This window comes from Cebidichthys violaceus, unplaced genomic scaffold, assembly GCF_023349555.1.
Source record: "Cebidichthys violaceus isolate CVI_PGR_0920_01 unplaced genomic scaffold, fCebVio1.0.p SCAF_11, whole genome shotgun sequence".
Classification (NCBI taxonomy): domain Eukaryota; kingdom Metazoa; phylum Chordata; class Actinopteri; order Perciformes; family Stichaeidae; genus Cebidichthys; species Cebidichthys violaceus.
Window position 1 is genome coordinate 15,808,545 of NW_027176274.1, and position 23,737 is coordinate 15,832,281.

A 23,737-nucleotide genomic window follows, 5' to 3' on the forward strand; every position below is an offset into this window, starting at 1 on the left:
AGTGTAAGTTAGTATGTGTTTTTGTATAAATGGTATACTTTTTTTACTCCAGAGTAATGAAATTATTCCTTTAACATTCAGTCCTGATCAAGCTTTAACCGACATCATGCTATGCTATAGCTGTGCTTAGGCATTTAAGCTGAGAACACTCGCTGTATTTGTGTGTTCCTGTACATCTGTCCTGAACATCTGTCCTCTGCAGTGTGTATACATTCCCAGGTTAACCCAGGTTAACACTAATATAAATATGCAATGGAGACATGTTAGAACATGTTGTCTTTTGCATAATGCCTGAAGGAGAGATAGACCGGCACTTTTACCTGATTGATCCTGCTCTTTGATTGCTTTCTGAAAAGGTTTTTGGAACAGTCCAGAATGTGTAGTGAGGTCGAATGAAGTCCTTAATGTAGCCTCTCTTGGAATAATACAGAATGATATGAACCTCCAGCAGTAGTCAGGGCTCCTCTCTGCAGTATGCTTTTCCCTGCAGCTGGCTAACCTGACTTTACCTGCAGTCTGAGGCTCAGAGCTGCCTCCTGCTGTTTATATCAGGAACAGGTGAAGTCTCTGCAGACCTGAGAGAGGTGGGCTCAGATTACAGAGTCCTTACAAACAGGATTCCTGTTGAAGCCGGGTCACTACCCACTCCCTCCACGTTCACATCTCTTATTTCATGATGTTCTGGAGAAAATGCATTTTTGCTATTTTTATAGAAAATATTTCCAGCGTTGTTGTGCATATAGTTGTCGATAATTTGTTACAAGTGTAAGGTACCACATAGGATACATGATGATCTAGTAATTTGTGAAGCACACATTAGAAATATAAAGTAAACTTTCAAAAGTGGATAATGAGACTTCTGGGAGTTGCTTCACAGGAGGCGGCAGGTTTTCTCTTTTGAACACGAGTCAAGCTGCATCTGGAGGAAATTATCTCATGTCTAACGGCTGCAAAGGGGAACGTTACCCACACCTATGCATCTATGACAGTGTTTGCAGATGATGGTGAAAAGCCTTGTTTCACATCACACTTCTTTTCCCCTCTCCATAATGACTTTGTGTTGGATTAATTGTTCCCTGGAGGTGAGAGCAGCTGTTGAACGATCAAACCTGAGAACATGGCTTCATTAGCATTTAAAATGTGTCAGGATTTTTTTTTGGCAATTATGATACCCTGCAGTGTTATCAAACAGGATGGTAACTCACCTACTGCTCCTCCTGAGGCAGCCGCTCCAAGGACAAATAAATGAACTTCGGACACCACGGTCAATGGTTAGTCCTGTTAGGCCTGAAAGAAAGAAGATAGATGCTTTCTGTACTCAAAGGGTCAGTGTGTTAACAACACAATAGCCCACCGTGACCTTAAACAGAGGGAATAGATAAAGGATGGATATGAATGGAAGTTAATTTTCTGTTTACCTGGTTGAATGGGTCAAGAACATGTGATTTCTTCCTTCTTATATTCATTTGTAAAGAACACATTTTTTTCAGTTGTTTGAGACAATACATTAAAAAGTTTGCCCTGTCTTGTCTGCAGTCTTGAGATAAATGTCAAAAAAAAAAAAGCTGTTTCGCAAACCTTTATTTGATAAACAAAATGTTTAAAAAAGGAAGTCCCCTTGCTTTTAATTTGACTGACACAAAGTCGATAAACTAACAGTGTCCGTCACATCTGTACGTCCCAGGAGATGACGTGAGCTGCACGGCGGACGGCCAGGTGTACACCAACAGGGACATCTGGAAGCCAGAGCCATGCCGGATCTGTGTGTGTGACAACGGTCAGGTCCTCTGCGACGAGATCCAGTGCGATGAGCTGACCAACTGCGAGAAGGTGGTCACCCCCGACGGAGAGTGCTGCCCGGTTTGTCAGACCGATGCAGCGACCAGCGGCGGGGAGGACACTTTCGGTGGTGAGCTGCTCTCTGTGGTTGTTTGTCAGATTGAGAAGTGAAGAACATGTCGGTGTTTGGATGTGTTTTTATTTGACTTACTACCTGATATTAAAAATACTTAAGAGCCCCAATTAAGGACAAGAAAACAGCAGAAAAGATGTTCACATTTGGAATCAATAATGACATCATCACCATGAAATATGTTTTCGACAGGTCTGTTGCTAGTGAAATAATCTATTCATCTGTCAGAAATAATCAACAAATTACTGACACAAGTGCTACATCGCCGACTCAGCATTCTCCGCTTTCATACTGATGATTTATTGACGATTTATTTCATACATATTCCTGACAGTCCAATTATTGTCAGATTAACAAATAATTGTATATGTTTTTGTCTTTTCCTCATTGTAGGTGGAGGCAGGATCTTCAAGGTAAGCCACAGTTTTGAGACGTTGTGCTGTTGCTACTTCATCTTGCTGATGTAATCAGTATCCTGGAGTATGAGTTTGAAATGTTTTCTTGTTTATCTGTTTATTCAGGGTCCGAAGGGAGAACCCGGGGACGTCCCACTTGTGAGTGTTTGCTAAATATAAACTTGTTAAACAGGCCTACAGTATTTTTCACAAAAGGCACCGTCTGAATGCAGTTCATAAACAATGTGTTTGATCTCATCCATTCAGGTCGCTGGTATTAGAGGCCGCCCTGGACCCATGGTGAGCACCTTGGTTGTTTGTTCTCTTTTCAGATAGAATTTCCTTTTCGGCAAATGGCATGATGTGTGTAAACGTCCACCTACCTGAACTGACACTAGATGGCATAAGAGGACAGTAGCCTCCTGCATAGCATCACCTTACAAAGCCTTCTGCACAGCGGGATGGTCCTCTGGTCGACCCAGTCACCGTGACATTTTAAGCGACCCTGCGACAGGTGTTGCTGTGATGTGAATGCAATAGTGTCACTCCCAGGACTAAATGTTTCTCTCTGTTTGTCGCAACAGGGGCCTCCCGGCTCTTCAGGAGACAGAGGACTCCGTGGACACAAAGGAAGGCCTGTATGTCACATCCACAAGTCTCCACACACTAAAACTAGGGTCCTGTGTCCTGTGTCTAATCTTTATCTATATGTAAATGCTAATGCGTACATGCTAAACTCTGATTGGAACTAATCTTAGATTAAATCTTGTTGGTGCAACTCAGCCTCAGAGTACAAAGTTTAATTACCCTGAATATAGTACAATCTTAGTTTTGTGTCTTAGTAGGGTTGTACCGAATAGCTCAAGGCTTCATTCTTAACGCTGACATTCAAATTCTAAATTGACATTTGAATGTGTTTTTTCTTTTTGCATGTCTATTCATTGTGTTTAAACTGAGTTCGTCTGCAGAGTTGCAGGCACAGATCAGGCGACACAATTCTTATTGGTATCCAGATTCCGGTGGTGCCTGCGTAAGATTATCTCTGACCTGTGCGATCCCAACATTTCCAATAACTCCAGAGCGTTGTTAAGTGCAAAAGTCAAAAATGTATTGAAAAATTATAGATGTAATCATTTCAAAATCCACAACCTGTTTTTATCTAACTAAATATTCTGCTTCAATCTGTATTTGTTGCCGTTTAGCCTTTCATAAAGTTCACTGCTGTCAAAAAAACGGTTTGCTCTGCCGCTTGCTGCACACAAAGAGAGGCTCACATTTGTATTAACGGGTGGTCTAACAGCATATCGGATTAGCCTGCTGCCAACATGTTTTTATATTGACTAAACTGACGAGTTACTTTGACTGGTGACTTTATTATTCAGACTGATACATTGATATTTGTTTTTACATATCTCTATTTAATGGTTGTGAAGATATCACGATGTCTGCATAATCCATCAATTGCTCATTCTGCTCTTTAAAATAGCATTCACATGACATCGTGACATGTGACTTCACTGTAAAATAAAAAAAAAAATTCTGGAGTACATACATTTTTTGGTTCAAGGGCAAGCGGCTAACATTCAAAATATAATGTAATGTTCCAAGTTGATGTATAATGTGCTTTGCAAGCAAAAATGTAGCAGGTTGATGAATGAATGTGCCCCTTCTTGCTGGACTTCCAATACAGTCCAGGACAGCGTTGTGAGGGTGATTTATTAGTACATAACCAATGGTTTTCCTCCTGCACTGACTTTACAGCTCATGGTTCATAAACTAACACATATTAAACTGCATCAGCTATTTCAAAATGTAAAGACGTTTCGGGTAAAAAATAAATAAATAAATAAATAAAACTTGAAAACACAAGTATACACATTTTTTTCCACAGCCACAAAATAATGATTCATAGTCAGATTGAGCATACTTATTAGATGGTTTCAAATGAGTGAATCAGCACCTCTCTCTCTTTCTCTCTACTCTCTAGGGACTGCGAGGCCCTCCGGGTTATGATGGAGAGCCTGGTATACCAGGTCAGCCTGGTGAACCTGGACCTCCCGGACCTCCATCGCACCCAGGAGTGAGTTGTGCGCTGAGGGCTCTCACATGACGTAAACACACATATGTAACCCTCAAGCCTGTGCTAACATGCACAGTCAGAGCAAACACAAGGTTACCTCAAATTACTGCTCACACACCGTAGAAACACATACAGTACGAAATCAACACTAAACTTTAAACTCTGTCGTAATGTATTAATCCTCACTTATCCTGACATGAAGTCAACACTTACCATTGTAAATCAGCACCAATCAGCAGAAACTTCTGCGGGACTTTTTAGAGTAGGTGGAGTGCAAACAATACTGTAAACATGGGGACACATTCCTGCACAAGAGGACTTCATCTTCATGTACTTGTAATACACTTACCTCATGTACTTACACTGGTGCAATATTAATCAATTTTCCATAATTCTAGCTGTCCCTCATGTGTATATATTTTGTATCCAGATGTTCTTTTTTTGCTGATGAATGGAAAATACATGGTGATTAAACACAGTAAACCTAAAACCGGAGGTTGTGTGCTTCCCCTGCAGGGCCTGGGATCCCAGATGGCCGGAGTGTTGGATGGGAAAACAGGACCCCAAGCCATGTTGACTGGCTCAAGGGTAAGAGGATGTTATCAATATTATGAACTAATCTAATCTGTCAATGTTTGCTGAAGAGGGTATGGGACGCTGGACAGCATTGTGTGGTGCCTTTTATCCTGTGGGTCCAAACGTATTCGGGTAGACACGCCCAAATTGGCCAGCTACGCTTATGCAAACTTTCAGTGGGCGAACACTTGTTTGTGAGGCGAGTGTTACCTACAGGGTCCAGTAGAGGAACTTAAGAGAGACCAACTTTCTTAAAACGTAAGGGCCAAAATTGGTGCAGTATAGACCAAGACATATTGACAAATATTTAAAAATATTTCCCAAAATGCAAGGTGATGGATTTTTTGTTTACTTCTTCCTGTCTAGGGGTTCTTCTTTACAATGTTTACAACTTTATGCAATGTTGTTTTTACTGTTGTTGCAATATTATTGTTTCGATATGTTTGATATGAAGCAGTAGCTTCCTGCAATAATATTGGAATTTTGAAGCCTCCTACCATATAAACACACCCTCTCAGACTTTTTAAACCAAATGTAGGTAATGTACAAAACATTTAAAAACATTGCCCTTGAATATTGTAATAAAAGGTGCAAGATTGATAATCAAGATGATCTGTTGAGCACCAATGAAATATCTACTGTAAGCCATTCATTTAATGACTGAAAGGCTAATTGTTTTTTTGAACTGAAAGTAAATTTTGATCTACTGCTCAGCCCCATAAAGAACATTATAGTGTGTCAGCCAATGACTTCAGATTAGGAAGTGTTTACTCTTATTTCACTTAGAAAGTAGACTATACATTTTAAGTAGCATGTAAACAAGCTCACCACTTTGGTAGACTTTTAAAATCTATCCATGCATAATTTCAAACAGTTGGATAAGAATATCCATGACAATGAGCAACATTTAACTTTGACTTTCTTACGCTCGTAATCTAGCCAAATTAATGAAAGTAACAATTTATAGGTTTACGTGTTTTATTTCTTAATGTGCTTGACCATTACTCAAGTGGGGAATAGGCCAGTAATTAATTAACTATTGTCTGTGCTTTGTCAGCCATTAGCACATGGGTTCATAGAGTTTATCCATTAAACTTGAATCCATCAAATTCATCCACATTTCCAATGAGTGTCTAAGAGACTGTAAATCAGTTTAGAACGCCCGAAGTACTGGATTATATTCTACTTGGAAGTCAAACATTTTTTGCTTAATGTGCCACTGAGCAACTTTCATTGGAATGAACGGGGCCCCGCCTCCAACTCTGTTGCCTTCATACATTATGCAATTAAGCAGATTTCTGTTCATCATTTGATTGTGCATCATGTTTATTTTAGGGAGAGGCTGGAGCAAGAGGACCTCCTGGGCCAAATGGCTCACCTGTAAGTCCACAACAAGCTTTGATTCTCACTGTGCAGTAAACACTAATAATACTTCAATGGCATTTTATGATTTTGTTTTGCTCCCTGTTTATCTATAATCTAAGTGTTTAATCTTTTCCCTCACTCTTCTAAGGGTCAAGCTGGACCCCAAGGACCTCATGGAGATGTCGGCGATCCAGGGCACATGGTATAACATCATCGATCTGTACAATTTGTGCATACGGACAAATCACCGATACACATGGTCTGGTTTTTACATGTGATTTACATGGTTTTGATGTGCCACTTGCTTGAGAGAGCAGCAATAGCACACCTACTCTTCATACACAGCTGCGTTAGCCTGAATACATTTTAATTGTACTCTGATGGATTTCAAAGGGATGGGTTGTTGCTGGATGTTAACAATCTGACTGTGACTTTTTCAGGGTCCTAGTGGGCAAAGGGGACCTGAAGGCCCTCCAGGGAAACCAGGTGAAGATGTAAGTCAGCTCTGGTACAAAATCACATTGTGTCTGACTGAAGGATGCACCAGTTTTATGTCTAATTTAAAGTGAAAGGCTACTCTTCCAACATTCACTCTAACATTTATTACACTTTCTATAACTCTGTGTATTCAGCTAAGACTAAAACAGGAAGACGGTGAAAAAGGTTGTGTGTAAATCTATGACTAAAAAATGAGTCATACAGTTAGACAGGCCGGGCTGCATTTATAATAATGTGAAAGTAGAAGATCCTAGAGATACAAGGGGACAGGTAGTATGCCCACAAATGTTAAGTGAACTGTCAAAGTGTTTTGTTCAATTACATACAGTAGGCTATCATCAGTGAGTCAATTTTGTAAAGATGTTTTTCTTTGTTTTCCTTTCATGGGTTAGTATAACAAAATGAAAGACTATATCGTCCTGAAGATAATGAAAGCATGATGTGTCTATGTTCCCAAACATCTTGCTGAGTAAAAACAACACGATAAGTGAAAAACCTACAAAACCCTATCGCCAGCTCTGCATCTCAGTACAGTATAGTGTCAGAGGGTCTTTGTGTAACACAAAATCTGAGAAGAAATCTGATATGCGATTTGACAACAGTCATTTCAGTTTCACCACTAAATGTTTTGCAGCCAAACAAGTTTGTAATGTGTTAATGTCATGTTCTCAAACAGGGAGAAGCAGGCAAAGCAGGAAATAGCGGAGAAGCTGGATTCCCTGGATCACAGGTAAACTTTCAGCCCTTTATACCTCCATCACTTAACTGCACACACTGTTTGTCTTCTCATTCAAATGACACATGAAAAGCCCCCAACAGATGTGCTGTTAGCGCACCTTCAATAGATATAAATGCCAATGCTGTTCTATGTAACATATTTCAGGGATCCAGAGGATTTCCAGGAACGCCTGGGCCTCCTGGACTGAAGGGTCACAGGGTGAGTAAACCAGAGTTTACAAATTTGTATTCCATGATACATTTCAACGCACTTGTTAAGTATTTTCCTTCTGTTTCACTAACAGGGCCATGGTGGAATAATTGGCCAAAAAGGTGAAACTGGAACTGTTGGATCCAAGGTAAGAATTAATACAAATTTAAATAAAACATGAATTAACTGCTTTGGTAAAAGGCCTTTAGAACACCTTGCCATCTGGCAATCATATTTCTAAACCAGTACTTTCTTTCTGTGGTTTTGTAGGGTGCTACAGGGCCTTCTGGTCCATTGGGAGCACCTGGACCCATGGTAAGTTATATTCTAATGCTTACTTTTTTAAGGTATTCGTAGAGCTAGTGAAACAGGGCTGACACTTGGGAGTTTCCTGGAGCAGCCCATACAGATTATACAGTTTATTATGCAGAACGTACGTGGACTGCAGTACACAAACTTCTGAAGTTTCTGTCTTTGAATGAGGCAGGGCTATGTATCCAGTGCACTGTAAATAACCCTCTGAACTTCCTAACTCTAAACTTTTGCATTGAATGGAAGGCAGCTGTAATTCATCACTGTCTGCGTCTAACAGGGTCCTGCTGGGATGCCGGGGGAGAGAGGACGCTCTGGACCTGGCGGTATAGCAGTAAGGATAACATTACTATGCACCAGAAACATCTGCTGCCATGATCATGTGTTGTTCTTTCTGTCACAGATTTGAAAAGTAACGTGTGGTTTTACCGTATTGATGTGTGTTGATTGTTTCATCAGTGGCAGCTGTATGTAAATAAATAGAGGGCCTAACATCAGTGTATAACTGTGATTTATAAGTCAGAGTGATTTGATTTTGTCTTTTAGGGTAAACGTGGTATGCCTGGTAACCTCGGAAAGCCTGGTCCAATGGTAAGTCAGCATTCACTGTGTTTTATCATTGTGGATTTACTGTACACCTCAGTGACTGTCTTGCACAGCTTAGCATAGATAATCATGTATCATTTAGGTGGATGTGAGTGGGAAAAGGATGAGAACCACTTATCACCCCCTTAATTAAACTGTGCATTCAATGTGTTTGTACATTTTCCGTGTGGATGCACATTTCCAGCGTTTATTACTTAAGTCTAATTCCCATTTTTGTTGGTTTAAAAGGGTCCATTGGGTCTCAATGGTCCACCTGGATATCCGGGATCACCAGGAATGAAGGTACGATCACTAAAACACTCTTCTTTTGGCTATGTGCTCATGTTGAAGGGCTCTTTATTAACTTTCTGAATAGTTGGTTTCTAACAAATCAGTTGTTCACCCTAAATTGTCTCACGCACTACTACTGTTTTCCATTACATTACTTATTACAATAACATGTTTATTTTTGAGACATATGTACTGTATATAGATGAAAATTAATTAGTGTAATACTAATTGTATTTGTGTCACATTTCTGTATACCAACTGTACTTTGTAATGGTCTTCAACAGGGACAACCTGGCCCGACGGGAGTCCGAGGTCCAGAGGGCCCACAGGGACAGAGAGGAGAGAGCGGTCATCTGGGCCGAGCTGGACCTATTGGCCTCACGGTTAATTTCTTACTTTACTTACACATCATACTTTATCAGTATACTTTACTCAACATGCTGCTCAGTGCATTGTTTTGATGATCTAATTGTTGTGTTCATAGGGACCCGTGGGTACGGATGGTGGCCCAGGTAGCAAAGGACCAGTGGTATGTATTGTACAGAATAATTTATTTTTAACAACATATTCATTATTTTTGATAAGGATAAACAAAGGTCACATATAACATGGCTTACTTTTCACAGGGTAATCTTGGTGTTCAAGGTCCAGGCGGCCATGCTGGACCCCTTGGCCCACCAGGACCTCAGGGAAGCACTGGTCAGCCTGGTATCAAAGGACAACTGGTAAAGTGGTTTTAGATATTTGAAGAATCTTGCTTTGTATTGCTGGGGTCTTTTAAAAAAAAAATACTGTATAAACAGTGTTGCTAGACATGCAGGAGACTCACATGTTTGCCTTTTGTGTTACAGGGAGACCTTGGTGTAGCAGGATTTAAAGGAGAGGCTGGACCCAAAGGAGAACCTGTAAGCTTCTACTACTGCTCTATAGAATTAAACAGGTTTTAATGCTGCTCTATGAGACACAGAATCTGTATTAGACTTGGAATTACAGCATTTTCTGACTTGTGTGTCAACTCTCTAGGGTCCTTCAGGCTCGCAGGGAGTGCTTGGACCTCAGGGTGAAGAAGGAAAACGAGGGCTACGTGGAGACTCTGGCTCTCTCGGCCCTCAAGGTCCCGTCGGAGAAAGAGTGAGTCTTCATTTTGTGTCCTAAAGTAGTGTTGGTTTTCTGGAAACACAGATGCAACCTTTTCTGTTTGGTGAACGTCCTTAGAAGCATCAGTACAGAATCCATGTGCCCCATCCATCTGGTTATATACAATTGTTACTCATCTTTTTGTGTAAGAATAACAATGTGAACATAACTAACTCGTGATCTGTTTTTTAGGGAGCTCCTGGTAACAGGGGATTCCCCGGTGCTGATGGTTTGCCAGGACCTAAGGTACATAATTGTCTACTACTGTATATTATAGTAATGATTCAAACAAACTAGGCCAGCTATGTCGATAGTAGTAGCTAATATCAGTAGCTTATTGCCAGATGGTACCAGAGTTTGTGCTGTTGGTGTTTTGTTTGGCATTCACATCTTTCAATCAGCTAACTGAATGACTTAACATTCTTTCTATAGGGTGCTCAAGGAGATCGTGGAACATCTGGCCCACCAGGGCCAAAAGCTTCTGTAGGAGACCCTGGGCGTACAGGAGAACCTGGTCTACCAGGTGCAAGGGTAACACTGAAGACCTCCAGTTTTGATTCACCATATCATTACATGTACTATGTTTGTCTGTATCCCACATTTCTATTGCTCATATTCTATTTCTTTTAACCTTTTAATCAAAGGGTCTTACTGGTACCCCTGGAGTCCTGGGAGCAGAGGGCAAGCCAGGACCACTGGTAGGTTACAGTTCTCAACCACACTCACAGTTAAATATATATAGTTAGCTTTCAGCTTATGAGAACTACTATGATAATAAAAAATGATTGAGTCAAAATGTGGTTTTCTTTTGTTAAGGGAGCTTCAGGTGAAGATGGTCGTCCAGGCCCCGCAGGGTCGATTGGAAACAGGGGCCCGGCAGGAATCATGGGAGGGCCAGGCCCCAAGGGCTTCAATGTAAGGCTAAGTCACTTGAAACGTTGCAATAATGATCACTCAGGTCAGTCTGTTTATCTCCGGTTCTGTTTCTAATACAAAACATATATTTTTACACTCAAAGGGTGACCCAGGAAAGACAGGTGAACAAGGATCTGCAGGAGTGTCAGGTCAAAGAGTGAGTACTGTTTATGAATGAAAAGTTGTGTTTGTTTTGTAACCATCATACAATGGGAAGACTTAGGGACTTCTTCCACATAAAATAATTGCCGGTGATTCATTGATCTGTCAAAAGTAAGCATAGCAATAACACATAATTAGTATAATAAAGAAACTGCATGGATCAACATAATGTCTGTTCTGATGACTGCCTTGTTTTTCCTTATTTTTGATTCCACAATGATCTACTTTACCATAGAAGTTATTAGTCAGTAGTAGATTTAGTTACCAAAAAAAAAACAAACCCATACAGGTAATCAACACACCACTAAACCCCACATGTGGCAGGTTGTTAATTATCTCAATGTCTTCAGGGTCCTCCTGGAAAAGATGGAGAGGTTGGCCCCGCTGGCCCCCCTGGCCCATCTGTAAGTGTCTGATTCTTCATTGGTTGTAGTCATTTTTGTCTTTTCACTGCTATCACAATTGACTGAGACATTACTGTGTCCTCTTAAAGGGTGTCGCAGGAGAAAGAGGAGAGCAGGGACCTCCTGGTGTAAATGGATTCCAGGTGCGTAGTCGGTTTTTGGTTGGTATTGAGACGTGAGAATGCTACAAAAGTAATGAACACTGACTTTGAGACTGTAGGTGTGAGAAGAAAGGGCGGTATTAAAAAAATCATTCAACCCCAGTCTGTGCTGAAGAGGTGCTCAGGTGGTCATGTCTGACTGTCTTGTGTTCGTAGGGTTTGCCTGGAAATCAAGGCCCTCCTGGAGAATCTGGAAAACCAGGTGACCAAGTGAGTGTGACAGATGATATAAATGCTTCTTCGGGCTAAATGACCCTTGACTGAAACACATTCTTTTGAATCTACAATCTTTGATGTTGCTCTCTGTCCTAACACATTTCCTAACACAATTGTCGTTTGAGGAACTTGATCATGATTCACATTAAACTCAACATAAATGATACCATTGTTTGTTCCTTCAGGGTATTCCTGGAGAGCTTGGTGTTGTGGGTCAAATTGGTCCAAGGGTAGGTGAATTTTCACTATGGTAAATTATTCAGGTGGTCAGTAAAGTTGAATAGCTCAAACTGATGTTTTTTTCTTTCCCAGGGAGAGCGTGGTATTCCAGGGGAGAGAGGGGAGCTGGGTACAACTGGTCTGCAGGGACCTAAGGGTATCCCTGGTGCACCTGGTCCAGATGGACCAAAGGTAATGTAGACAGGCCTCACCGGAATGTACAGCAAAATATTATTTTTGAAGGAGAATGGATGCATTAAAAATAGAGTAAAACTGCAGTATTTGGTATCTGTTATGGCAACAGACTAGAGTAGGTGTGCTCCATCCAATAGACCACACATTTTTACAAGCCAATATTTGTTCTAAATAGTCTGATCGTTGTCTCTATAGGGGGCAATCAGATAACGCAAAACGCAGCAGACAGTTTCTTCTTGTGCCGCAAAAATGACTTCACCAGAGTTGTGAGTTGTGTCTCTAAGAAAGAGAGAAAGGGGAATATGTTGCACATGTTGCCTGCCAATAAATAAACAGTTGTCAAATCATGATACTTTCTCATCTCTTAATTTTAATACATACATACAATTGTGATCGGCCTCGGAAATCCTGACTGGAGCACCCTTAGTGTATGCAGAGCATTGAGTAAAAGTTAAAAGGAAAATACATTGTATGCATATCACGTATCTAGACGTGCCAGTGTACATATGCAGACTTCTGCAGAAAATCTAATTGCAAAATATAAATGTTAGTGAGCATCCCCGCAATTAAATGAAGTATGTTTGGTTGTACCGTATAATTCGATACATGTTTAATGCTCAAAAGCAATGAGCCTGCTAACATTGGTGTTTGTTTGTCACTGAAGGGTAGTCCTGGTCCTCCTGGTGCACTTGGTGATGCGGGTCCTCCAGGTCTTCAGGGAATGCCAGGAGAGAGGGGCATCTCTGGCTCTCCTGGGCCTAAAGGTGACAGAGTAAGTTCATCATTATCTTCTTTTCTATGCAATACATTTTTTACATATAATGTATTGTACATATAATATCTGGACAGCACAGTGGTTTTACTAATGTGGGGGCAAAAATTGTAAGCAGTTAGTTCCAGTGGAAATGTGCTTGTAGTCATTTTGGAAGATAGAAGGTCTTCTTAAGTTACAATCAACGAATCTGTGTTGTCTGTCATGTCCGTATTAAATTAACGCAACTATAGGACATGTTGCCAACTTGAGTGCTGACACCTTTTTTGCCGTCTTTTGTACAGGGAGCAATTGGGGAGAAAGGATCAGAAGGTACAGCTGGAAATGATGGCGCAAGAGTAAGCAAAATATCTTATATTTACACTTGAGATAAAAACCTATAATGTACAAGTGTACATTTGACACTTGTCACAGCTTGTTCATTAAATGTGGACGTGACTTGACTGCACAAGGTACCGGTGACAGTGAGTGGAGTAACCCATCCTGATCTGTTTTCTGTCAACAGGGAGTCCCAGGTCCCGTTGGCCCACTAGGACCTGCAGGACCCAGTGGTGAGAAGGTAGGGTCTTTTTTTTCTTTCGAACACATTAAGAGGCTGCTATTTCCATCATAATGATTCAAGGTGATGACACATTTTAGGAAAGCGTTGGTTCCCAGGATGCCCACTATGTTGTTAGTCATATATTCTCTTGGCTGCATCTGAAGGACAGTCTCTGGCTTGCATTGCCTCTGCAAACATAAAAATACCGTATTTATGGGGCAACACAGGCTCAATGAATGGTTATAGAAATAGTAAATTTGTAACATCTTTGCAGGGAGAACCTGGACCCAAAGGACCACATGGACCTCCAGGATCCAGAGGAACGCCAGTGAGTAGACCTGGCCAGTGTTTCAAACTTGAAGTCTATTCAGGCCATGTAAATACCAGTGATACAGAATGGGTGTATATCAATAGAGTGCTTCAATATAATATTGTCTCGTCTTCAACAGGGATCAAGAGGTGACCCTGGCCCAATTGGTGCTGTTGGATTTGCTGGACCTCCTGTAAGTAGTCATTCATTGTCACTTTGTTTTATTTTATTTCCTAAGAAATATTTATGTCTCTTAATAATGCTGTAAAAGTAATATCAGATTAAACTTGTTTTGATGTATCCTTTGTAATATTACCAACATTTTACAGGGTCCTGATGGCCAACCTGGAGTCAAGGGAGAGCCTGGAGAACCAGGCCAAAAAGGAGATGCTGGATCACCCGGACCTCAAGGCTTGTCTGGTGCTCATGGACCTCCTGTGAGTTGCACATGTCAAGACAACAAATGAAAAATGCTCTTGAGAAATTTGTTTTTATGTGGTTGTTCTGTGGAATATTTTTGTGAGCCACTGTAAACATTGTCATCAGTCGTCTTTGTACTTTTATTTGGTCCACTTTTTTTAGTGTATTAACTCCTGCAAAACAATTTATCATGGGTGTACTGTATGTCTTTAAGGTTCCAGAGAGGCAAGCTTTCACTTGCAAATATGCTGCTGATAAATGCTTCTCTGTTTTGTCTGTAGGGGCCAGTTGGTGTTGCTGGACTGAAAGGCGGAAGAGGAACACAGGGTGCACCAGTAAGTCATAATTACATCCAAAGTAGAATTTTGTGAGCACAGGAAGTGTGTCAGCACTAGTTGTTCAATTTCTCTTATGCAGAGTTTAATACCTGATGTGTTTGAATAACAACTTCAGAAACTTTGTTCTCTTTCTTACTTTTCCAAAATGAAGATGTTGCAATCTGTCATGAAACTTGTAAAACAGTATTTAAGGATCTTGTATGACTTTCTGCTTTCAGGGCCCCACTGGTTTTCCTGGATCTGCAGGACGAGTCGGCCCACCAGGCCCAACAGTAAGTACTGCCCTGAGTTTGTATGAAAATACAGTTAGGGTAATATGACATTATATTTGTCATATTGGTTTAAAATTGGAAGGCTCACCAATGTTTAATATAAAGAGTGTGATGTGACTCCCTTAAACATGGAAGAGTGAGGATGATGTTTGCACCTGTTGAAGATTAACTCTCCATTACTGTAATGAGATCTTGGTTATGGAGGCGCTGCAGCTTTTAAACTTTCCAAAACAGACAATCTAACAATCATGCACACTTGACACAGCAGTTGGCTTAGTGTGTGCAGGGTGTCTCACCCTACTTGGCCATTTTTGGAACAGGTGTCGGACATTATGTTGTAAGAACTAGTTTGTGCTGAGACGTAAATCCTATACAACTACATGCATCTATCTCATGACCACTTCCAATCCTGCTAGGGTCCACTTGGAGAACCCGGACCCCTCGGACCTCCAGGGAAAGAGGGTCCTCTTGGTCTCCGTGGAGACCATGGACCGCCCGGAAGACAAGGAGAGCGAGGACCAGCAGGACCCGCCGGCAGCCTAGGAGACAAAGGGGACTCTGGAGAAGACGGACCCACGGTAAACTCAAGTTATTGTTATGCAATTTTACATTTTAGTTGCATTTTTCTTCAAAACTAACTCCCACCAAAACCACAAATTAGTAATATGTCACTTTCTAAACAGAAATCAGTTGCAACTTATTTTGTAAAATTGGTAACATTGCCATTTGGCATTTATAATAACAATATTTGAATCGATCAAACCCAGACACTGCCTTATTTCTCCCAGCACACATTTTTTAATGTAGGCACCTGATTACAACTATGGGGTATATGGCTCCTCTTAACACAAATTGATTTGAAATAAGTTGTATTGGCTGGTGTGGTGTTCTTGTCAACCAGACATATTACACCAGGTTGGAATACACTGGGATCCCAATCAGGGTTTTAGGTAAATGTTCTGTGTGTGTTGTTATCTGCTTTAGGGTCCCGATGGTCCTCCAGGGCCAGATGGAACTACCGGACAGAGAGGCATTGTGGGTCTTCCTGGTCAGAGAGGGGAGCGCGGGATGCCAGGCCTTCCGGGACCTGGGGTGTGTATTCTGCACATTTAAACATGAATCTTATCAATCCTGAAACTTTGTCTTTAATCTTTAGGTTTCATTTCTCTGCTTCTAAAGTGAATAGTTGATACAGTATGTGTTTTGATTACTGTGTATTATGCGACATCGTCCTTTTAGTGCTGCATTGTGAGTTGCCCGATTCTTTTTTTTAGGGTCCCCCAGGAAAACAGGGATCCACAGGAACACCTGGAGATAAAGGCCCCTCAGGCCCAGTTGGTGTTCCTGGTGCGAACGGACCTCGTGGTGATCCTGGTCCTGATGTGAGTTCAACTTCCCAATTGGTTGGGGCTCTCAAATGATATCAGTGTGACTGTAATGTTTACCAATGTCCTAATGTTTTCTGTCTGGTCCTCAGGGCCCTGCAGGATCTGATGGCCCGCCAGGCAAAGATGGTGGTCTAGGACAAAGAGTAAGAGACAGATAGAATGGAAATGGGACTTGTTTGTTGTTTTACACATCGCAAGAGGCTGACGGCTGGTACTTTTCCAGGGAGACCGAGGAGATTCTGGTCCAGAAGGTTTGACTGGTCCCCAGGGACTTCCTGGCACTCCAGGTCCTGTCGGTGCACCGGGTGATGCTGGAAGGAGAGGAGATGCTGTAAGTGGACTCCTAGAAGTTTATGTTCAGCGTGTTAGTCCATCAGGGAACAAGACTGTAATAACAGATTCACGCATGATTACATTGTGGGGGTAGATCTGATTTAAGCCCGAGGGGCATGTTGGAACGTGTATGAGCTTAATAAGAAGTGATAGGAATGATGTGTTGGGGTATAACAAGGAGTTGGAGCGTTTCCAATGCTGGCAGAGAGATCTTTCTTCCCTTAGGGCCTTCTAATGATCTGACTCATTTGCAGGGCTCAAGAGGACCTGTTGGTCCACCTGGCTCGGCTGGAAAGAGAGGATTAGTGGTGAGTGTCCAACTTGTAGTTATACAGTACACTAACATACACTTTGATATGAACATTCCTGCTGAAACAAGCCAAGAACCACAATGAAAAACGTACCCATTTCTAACAATAATCATGAAATGTGTTAAAATCTCTCTAATTCAGGGACCCCAAGGACCAAGAGGGGATAAGGGTGACCTGGGAGATCACGGAGAGAGAGGGCAGAAGGGACATCGAGGCTTCACTGGTCTGCAGGGTCTTCCAGGACCTCCAGTAAGTTACAGTGGTGTTCAGTAATCCTATTATACTGACTCAATTTGCTGTGGATTCCCTTCAGGAGGCCTCATCCACCCTTTGTGTACATTTTTTTCTCTGTTGTTCAGAGTCACTTTTGCCAACTGTGCATCAAATGCAAATGTGATTAACACGGCTTCTGGTTCCTTTAACATTGTTAATCTACTTATTCACATTACTGTAGTGCAGAGCAACCAACACAAGTGCAGTCAGCAAGTGATTTCACCAGACAGTTTTATGATAACATTCAATCCACATCAGATTGTACTGTAGGGAAGCGGTTCAGGAAAGCCAAAGCAAAAGTTTAGAAAGTCAATTTGATGTCCAGGGTTTTCTGAATGAGGACTGCAGTCATGCCGCCAAGGTTGGATTTATCAAAGTGATCCAAAGCGTCTCAGAATGTTACAACAGGTGTGATGTGGATAAAAGTCTATGGCCTAATTCAAATAACAGACGAATGGAGCAGCACTAAAAGGATTGTCCCTTTTTATTTTGTCAATTTCATTATATTTAGTTGTTTTTTGGAGACTTGAGTCTTTTACATTAAATTATTCTGACAACCCACTTAAACTAAAAGTTCCGGAGATTTAAAAGCATAAATTAAACATGATATTTAGGGGCCTGTCCACTAAATTTGTCAATGCCCGAATAATATTCATAGACATTTTTTCATTAGTGTATAATCACCTGAAACTAAGAATCGTTGTGATTTTGTTACCTTAGAATGATCCGTTTATATCTACATATGGAGTTGGTCCTCTCCCAGGAAGGCTGACATGTTGCACTGCCATGTTTCTATAGTAGCTCAGAATGTACAAACCAAACACTAAATCTAGAGAAGGCCTTCCTGTTTTTGTTTTTTTTGTACTTGAAGGCCACAGTAGTTCTCCAACATGCTTGGAAAGGGAGGGGTGAGTGGAGGGGTGTTTATTTGGTCCGCTAGATCCTACACACTGGATATTTAACACCCAAAGACTGCTGGTCTGCTTCATCGAGATTATGCTGGTGCAATTTGATAAATTTTGATTGACAATGCCGGCGACATCAGCAAACACCCCCACAGCTGTAATGTGATTATAATGTAGGTGTTGCTAAATCCTGATGTTTAATATAGATTAGAAACAAAATCAGAAATCAGATTATGCTGTAGTCAGGAATAGTTTCCAACTGCATGGTACTGTTACCAACATGTAAGGCCCCCTGCTTGACTATCGTCCAATGGGTAATAGCCATCAAGCACCGGTGAACCTGTGTACTGTGTGCATTCTGGGACAACTTTGAAATTGAATGTGTAAATGAGATGTACAAAGAGACTAATGGATATTCACCTCTGGCTTTTTAGGGTACAACAGGTGAGCAGGGAGCTCCAGGAATCGTTGGACCAAGCGGACCAAGGGTAAATGCCACAGTTCTATTTATTTCAAGAGGACTTTCATCTTTTGTAATAGTATAAAGAGTTTTACATGGAGCAAACCCAAAATATTCTTTAGTTTAATGCCAGTAATCATTTTGGAATCCAACCCCTGATTTTAAAGCAAAGACTAACTGTGTTTAAAATGAATATGATTTAGGGGCCTCCTGGACCTATTGGGCCTCCTGGAAAGGAAGGATACATCGGACAGCCAGGACCGATGGGACCTCCTGGAACCCGTGGAATCAGTGGAGAAATCGGACCAGAGGTATTTACTCACTGTACAGAGTTGAACTGCATGCAAGCTGGAACTAGTAAAAAAACATTGCAGCAAATGCAGTTAAAAACAACCAGACGTACAGCAAGCTGTTAGGGAAGATCAGTCTGACTTTAAATTGTTGAACATCTGTGCAACAGATGTTCTGTGAGGCAGGAACGAGGGGTTGCTATAAGTTTATTATAGCATATTTTTGTCTGAATACAGTTCTGACCAGAAAATAAAAATGTAAGTAAAATACCATAATACTAATAAATAAATAATACATCTGCAGGGTCCTCCTGGAGAGGGTGGACCCGCAGGCCCACCTGGTCCCCCAGGACCTCCCATGGCTGCTATGGATGACCTCTTTGGCTCTCACGATTACGACTCCGGCCCCCCTCCTCCTCCTGAGTTCAGCGAGGACGAGGCCATGCCCAACAGCAACTCCTCCACCATAGTGGCCGTGGACCCCGGCGTTCAGGCCACCCTGAAGGCCCTCAGCAGCCAGATCAACAGCATGAAGAGCCCTGACGGCAGCAGGAAACACCCTGCCAGGACCTGTGATGATCTGAAGAGATGCTACCCCATGAAGAAGAGTGGTGAGTGTCAGTGACAGGGGCAATGCAGTCCTTTGTCCTCTAATTACCACGCTCTTATCTGAGCTGATATTTATCCTGTTCATCTGTGCGTTTCTTTCACATAAACCTAGAAATACTGTTGAGGCATGATGCCTTTGAACTGCAAACTAAATTTGCTTGTAGCCAATAAAAGTGACTTATTCTACCTTTGCAGTTGTTGCAGCTGTAGAATAAATCAACTGTGTGGTCAAACGCTACATGTCCAGAATTTCTGATGACTCTGTTGTGTAGGGGAGTACTGGGTGGATCCAAACCAAGGCAGCGTGGAGGACGCCATCAAAGTGGACTGCAACATGGACACCGGAGAGACCTGCATCTCTGCCAACCCTTCCAGCATACCTCGCAAAGTGTGGTGGAGCTCTTCCAGGAACAAACCTGTGTGGTTCGGAGCCGACATCAACCGTGGAACACATGTGAGGAGTTACATTTTGACGATGGGAGAGAGAGGGGAAGCACAGTGAAGTTGTTTCACACTTGCAAATAATGTGTTTTACAGAAAGATGCTCAAAAGGGTGCAGAACTACCAGATTTTAGGTTAAATAGAGTGAAACTGATGTTGTTTTCTTAGCAGTGTGTCTTGCAGTGAGGCTCTGCATTGACTCCTCCATTTGTTTCTCCAGTTCACTTATGGCAACAAAGATCAGGCGGCAAACTCTGTCACAGTTCAGATGACTTTCATCCGCCTGCTCTCCAAAGAGGCATCTCAGACCATCACCTACAACTGCAAGAACTCTGTGGGCTATAAGGACGAGAAGATGGGCAACTTTAAGAAAGCTGTAATCCTCAAGGGCTCCAACGACCTGGAGCTCAAAGCAGAGGGAAACAACCGCTTCAGATACACAGTGGTGGAGGACTCCTGCGCAGTAAGTTCAACAGTGGCTATGCTCTTTTTTACATATTCATTCATTATTACCTGTATCAAAGGATACAATTCCATATTCTTGTTCTCAACAAATCCCATGAAATCACCAAAACCAATAATAGTCATGGTTCCATTGATTGTCAAGTGAATTTTGAAGCAAACTTTTAAAATGTAGGCACATTTTCATCAGCTGGTTTGGTTTAACTAGAAGAAGGTGTATAAGCTGCATTTTTAGCAGGTACTACCCATTGTTCAGTCACCCCATTATTCCAAAACCCCAATAGTCTGAAAAATGTCTCACAGGACTGAAAGCCCATGTGTTTGACAGTATGTTGACCCGAAAACAAACGCACATTTCTACAAAAATACACAATCTTCTTGCAACAAACAGAAGCACATGGCTAATTAGTATGCATAATGACATCATCAGAACTTTTTTCTTACTATGGCAAAGGCATGACCGCCATCTACGAAAGAAAATGATTAGAGGTCTTCAGGAATTTGTTTCAATTAGGCAAGATATAATTGTTTTAGACAAAGAAAAAAAATATGCAAAGATTCTGAAGCACTAGCAAGGAGTGGAAACAGCTGATCAGTCATGTGAGTTAAATGTTCACTATGTCATAGTTTATTGCGTTAATACTTTGCCGAGAATCCATTTAGAGCATCAACTATTTTTTGAAAACCAAAGTGTAAACATTTTTGCGCAGTTTTATCTAAGTTTCCATACGCTTTGTCTAGGCAGCACTTCAAAATGCGCTAATGAGTCTTTCAATTAGTCTGCTGAATGTTTAAATAGGTAACTGTTTATTAACAAGTTTGCCATACCAACTTAAAAAGGTGACACTATGTCACTATGTTTGCTGCCCCCAAGTGGCTGAAAAATCAATTAAAGCTGCTTCAAGCAGGATTAGACAGTGCAGTGTTGGGGACTATTTTCAGCCAAAGAATAAAGCACATTTGGTGCAGTGAGCTGTTTTGGCAGCAGGTCCGTGTAAGGTATATCAGGCTTTGGACACACAGACAATTAATTCATTGTTGTTTTTGGTCTTTTTATGAAGTCTGTTGCTGAGTATCTAAAGCAAGGCAACATCCAGAACAAGTCATTAAAATACTGTTTACAATTTCACCGAGGTGTATTGCTCATCATGGTAAAGAACAATTATGTTTCAGTAGTCACTGAACCTCTGTTTGTCAATCTTTTACAGCAAGCAAATGGCAAATGGGGCAAGACAGTGTTTGAGTACAGGACACAGAAAACTGCAAGACTTCCTATTGTGGATATGGCCCCTGTGGACATTGGCGGCCCAGATCAAGAGTTCGGCATCGATATCGGGCCCGTGTGCTTCTTGTAAAATCGTCAGCAGGGATGCGTCGAGGAGAATCCTGAGACTATTGAACTGACAGCTGACACGATCAGCCACATTGTACATACGAGTACTGAGGACTATTCTGGCCCTGTGGCAAGATATTTATTGTGCCTTTCAACCCAGTTCAAGACATCAAAGATTTGTAAGTTAGAATGAATGTTTGGAATTTACTTTAACAATTGGTAAAAATCAGAATCTTTCCTCCGTCTTCTTCTGTATGTTTGACTCCAAGCGTGATGCATTTCGAGGCTCACTATGGTTTAGTTTGGTCCAAAGATATTACCCTATAATTCTATTTCACAAACATTATTGCCAAAGATTTATTTACATGAAAGCTCTAAAATTGTAATTATAACTGCTGTCTATAGGCCCAGAGAAATCCCACTGAAGCTTCGTCAAATGTCCCTCCACTAGTATGTTTTACAGATTTGTCTACTCATTTTTTGTTTGAAATGTTTTGCATATACAACAACATTGCGGTGCTATTGAGGAAACAAATACAGCCGACGATGCATTCACTCAGCGCAGGAATTTTCTCAAGACAGTTTTGATGAAGCAATGTCTGTATCCAGTTCTTCCAAACTCTGTACCGACCACGTAGAACATTAAAGACACATTAAGACTGTCGATTCCTCAGTGTTAGCTACCTCGTCACCGAAACTGAGAAACGATGACACTACATGTAAATCTTTTCACAGGTGCTGTTTTGTAAGTAGTGTGATCCTTGTGCACTTCTCCCGGCTGCACAGTACAGGGCAGGGTGTGGGGATACCAATAAAGATCTTTCCTTCAAAGATGGAGAGGCGAATGAGGTGTCGCGTGAGTGGTGTGTGTGGTGATTTGTAAAAAAATGTTTTTCCCTCCTTCGATTTCAATATCGTACAGTAAAAAGTAGCAGAGTATTCTATTTTTATGCATGCCAGTTTCCCCTTTTTCAGTATCCTGGACTTGTACGCTCTTGAAATCCTTTTTATAATCAGTTTTATAGGATAAGGTGGCTGTGAGTGCCTGTTTGCTTTGTATTTCCTGCTATGCAACAAATTAAACAAACTGCTTGTTAATCCCCCCCAAGTTCTTGTCATATTGATTTAGGTATTGGTAGGTCCTTCATGCTTGTCATTTTGCACACAAACTCATTTTTTTGTAGACATATTTTGTAGTTTTTAAAAAAGCATTTATGTATTTAACGTAATGTCCACAGTTGTTTATAATGTACGCATGTCTGTTTTACAATTTCATGAATGTTCCTTCAAGGAAATCTATTGTGACCATTTGGTTCATATTTGAGCATATTTATTATAGATTTGTAACATTTGCGAGGCTTGACTGCCTGATAACACCCCAGAGGCAGAGAGGAGGAGGAGGAGGAGGATGAGGCTTCCACACTGCTAGCAGATGCGTTTCGTCCTTGAAAATAAATATTGAAAATACTTCTCTCTGCCTGTTCTTGTTTGAGAAGAATTCATTTGGTCCTTTGTACCATAATAGAATCATATCAGCCTCAAGAGCATGTAAAATCCTGAGGTGAAAAGGAGATGAAGGTAAGAAAAAATGGGCTGTCGAACCACAAAATGAACATAGATGTAACTGAAGAAGCAGGACAACTGCAGAGTTAACTGCTACTGAGACTTACTCAACATTACAAATCACACAAGTAGCTACAACGAGACTAATAGCCATAGTAGTAGGCTACTATAATGCTAATATCAGCATGGTAACACGCTCACAATGACAATGCTAGCGTGTTGATATATGGCAGGTAATATTTGCCCTCTCTGCTATCTTAGTTTAGTGTTAGCATGCTAATATTAGCTAATGAGCACTAATCACAAAGGAATAGGAACATGGAAATATCATTATGCTAACATGCTAACATATGCTAACACTTAGC

The 23,737-nt window shown here is 41.2% G+C and overlaps 1 protein-coding gene across 1 annotated transcript in view; it reads left to right on the plus strand.

Annotated features, from left to right (window-relative positions):
- Nucleotides 1-23,279, plus strand: part of col5a2a (collagen, type V, alpha 2a) — a 39,501-nt gene extending 16,222 nt beyond the window's left edge. The window contains exons 2-54 of the mRNA XM_068705134.1: nt 1,685-1,909; nt 2,306-2,325; nt 2,434-2,466; nt 2,575-2,607; nt 2,892-2,945; nt 4,295-4,387; nt 4,904-4,975; nt 6,299-6,343; nt 6,477-6,530; nt 6,769-6,822; nt 7,503-7,556; nt 7,710-7,763; nt 7,849-7,902; nt 8,025-8,069; nt 8,347-8,400; nt 8,613-8,657; nt 8,901-8,954; nt 9,227-9,325; nt 9,427-9,471; nt 9,569-9,667; nt 9,794-9,847; nt 9,966-10,073; nt 10,272-10,325; nt 10,512-10,610; nt 10,724-10,777; nt 10,896-10,994; nt 11,098-11,151; nt 11,507-11,560; nt 11,650-11,703; nt 11,878-11,931; nt 12,123-12,167; nt 12,250-12,348; nt 13,016-13,123; nt 13,408-13,461; nt 13,629-13,682; nt 13,939-13,992; nt 14,114-14,167; nt 14,304-14,411; nt 14,676-14,729; nt 14,951-15,004; nt 15,421-15,582; nt 15,989-16,096; nt 16,279-16,386; nt 16,482-16,535; nt 16,616-16,723; nt 16,980-17,033; nt 17,178-17,285; nt 18,649-18,702; nt 18,878-18,985; nt 19,269-19,575; nt 19,846-20,027; nt 20,235-20,477; nt 21,685-23,279. Of these exons, the coding sequence (XP_068561235.1) occupies nt 1,685-1,909; nt 2,306-2,325; nt 2,434-2,466; nt 2,575-2,607; nt 2,892-2,945; nt 4,295-4,387; nt 4,904-4,975; nt 6,299-6,343; nt 6,477-6,530; nt 6,769-6,822; nt 7,503-7,556; nt 7,710-7,763; nt 7,849-7,902; nt 8,025-8,069; nt 8,347-8,400; nt 8,613-8,657; nt 8,901-8,954; nt 9,227-9,325; nt 9,427-9,471; nt 9,569-9,667; nt 9,794-9,847; nt 9,966-10,073; nt 10,272-10,325; nt 10,512-10,610; nt 10,724-10,777; nt 10,896-10,994; nt 11,098-11,151; nt 11,507-11,560; nt 11,650-11,703; nt 11,878-11,931; nt 12,123-12,167; nt 12,250-12,348; nt 13,016-13,123; nt 13,408-13,461; nt 13,629-13,682; nt 13,939-13,992; nt 14,114-14,167; nt 14,304-14,411; nt 14,676-14,729; nt 14,951-15,004; nt 15,421-15,582; nt 15,989-16,096; nt 16,279-16,386; nt 16,482-16,535; nt 16,616-16,723; nt 16,980-17,033; nt 17,178-17,285; nt 18,649-18,702; nt 18,878-18,985; nt 19,269-19,575; nt 19,846-20,027; nt 20,235-20,477; nt 21,685-21,831 (4,397 nt within the window). The 3' untranslated portion in view covers nt 21,832-23,279. The remainder of the gene's footprint in view (nt 1-1,684; nt 1,910-2,305; nt 2,326-2,433; nt 2,467-2,574; nt 2,608-2,891; nt 2,946-4,294; nt 4,388-4,903; nt 4,976-6,298; nt 6,344-6,476; nt 6,531-6,768; nt 6,823-7,502; nt 7,557-7,709; nt 7,764-7,848; nt 7,903-8,024; nt 8,070-8,346; nt 8,401-8,612; nt 8,658-8,900; nt 8,955-9,226; nt 9,326-9,426; nt 9,472-9,568; nt 9,668-9,793; nt 9,848-9,965; nt 10,074-10,271; nt 10,326-10,511; nt 10,611-10,723; nt 10,778-10,895; nt 10,995-11,097; nt 11,152-11,506; nt 11,561-11,649; nt 11,704-11,877; nt 11,932-12,122; nt 12,168-12,249; nt 12,349-13,015; nt 13,124-13,407; nt 13,462-13,628; nt 13,683-13,938; nt 13,993-14,113; nt 14,168-14,303; nt 14,412-14,675; nt 14,730-14,950; nt 15,005-15,420; nt 15,583-15,988; nt 16,097-16,278; nt 16,387-16,481; nt 16,536-16,615; nt 16,724-16,979; nt 17,034-17,177; nt 17,286-18,648; nt 18,703-18,877; nt 18,986-19,268; nt 19,576-19,845; nt 20,028-20,234; nt 20,478-21,684) is intronic.
- Nucleotides 23,280-23,737: the final 458 nt, after the last annotated feature.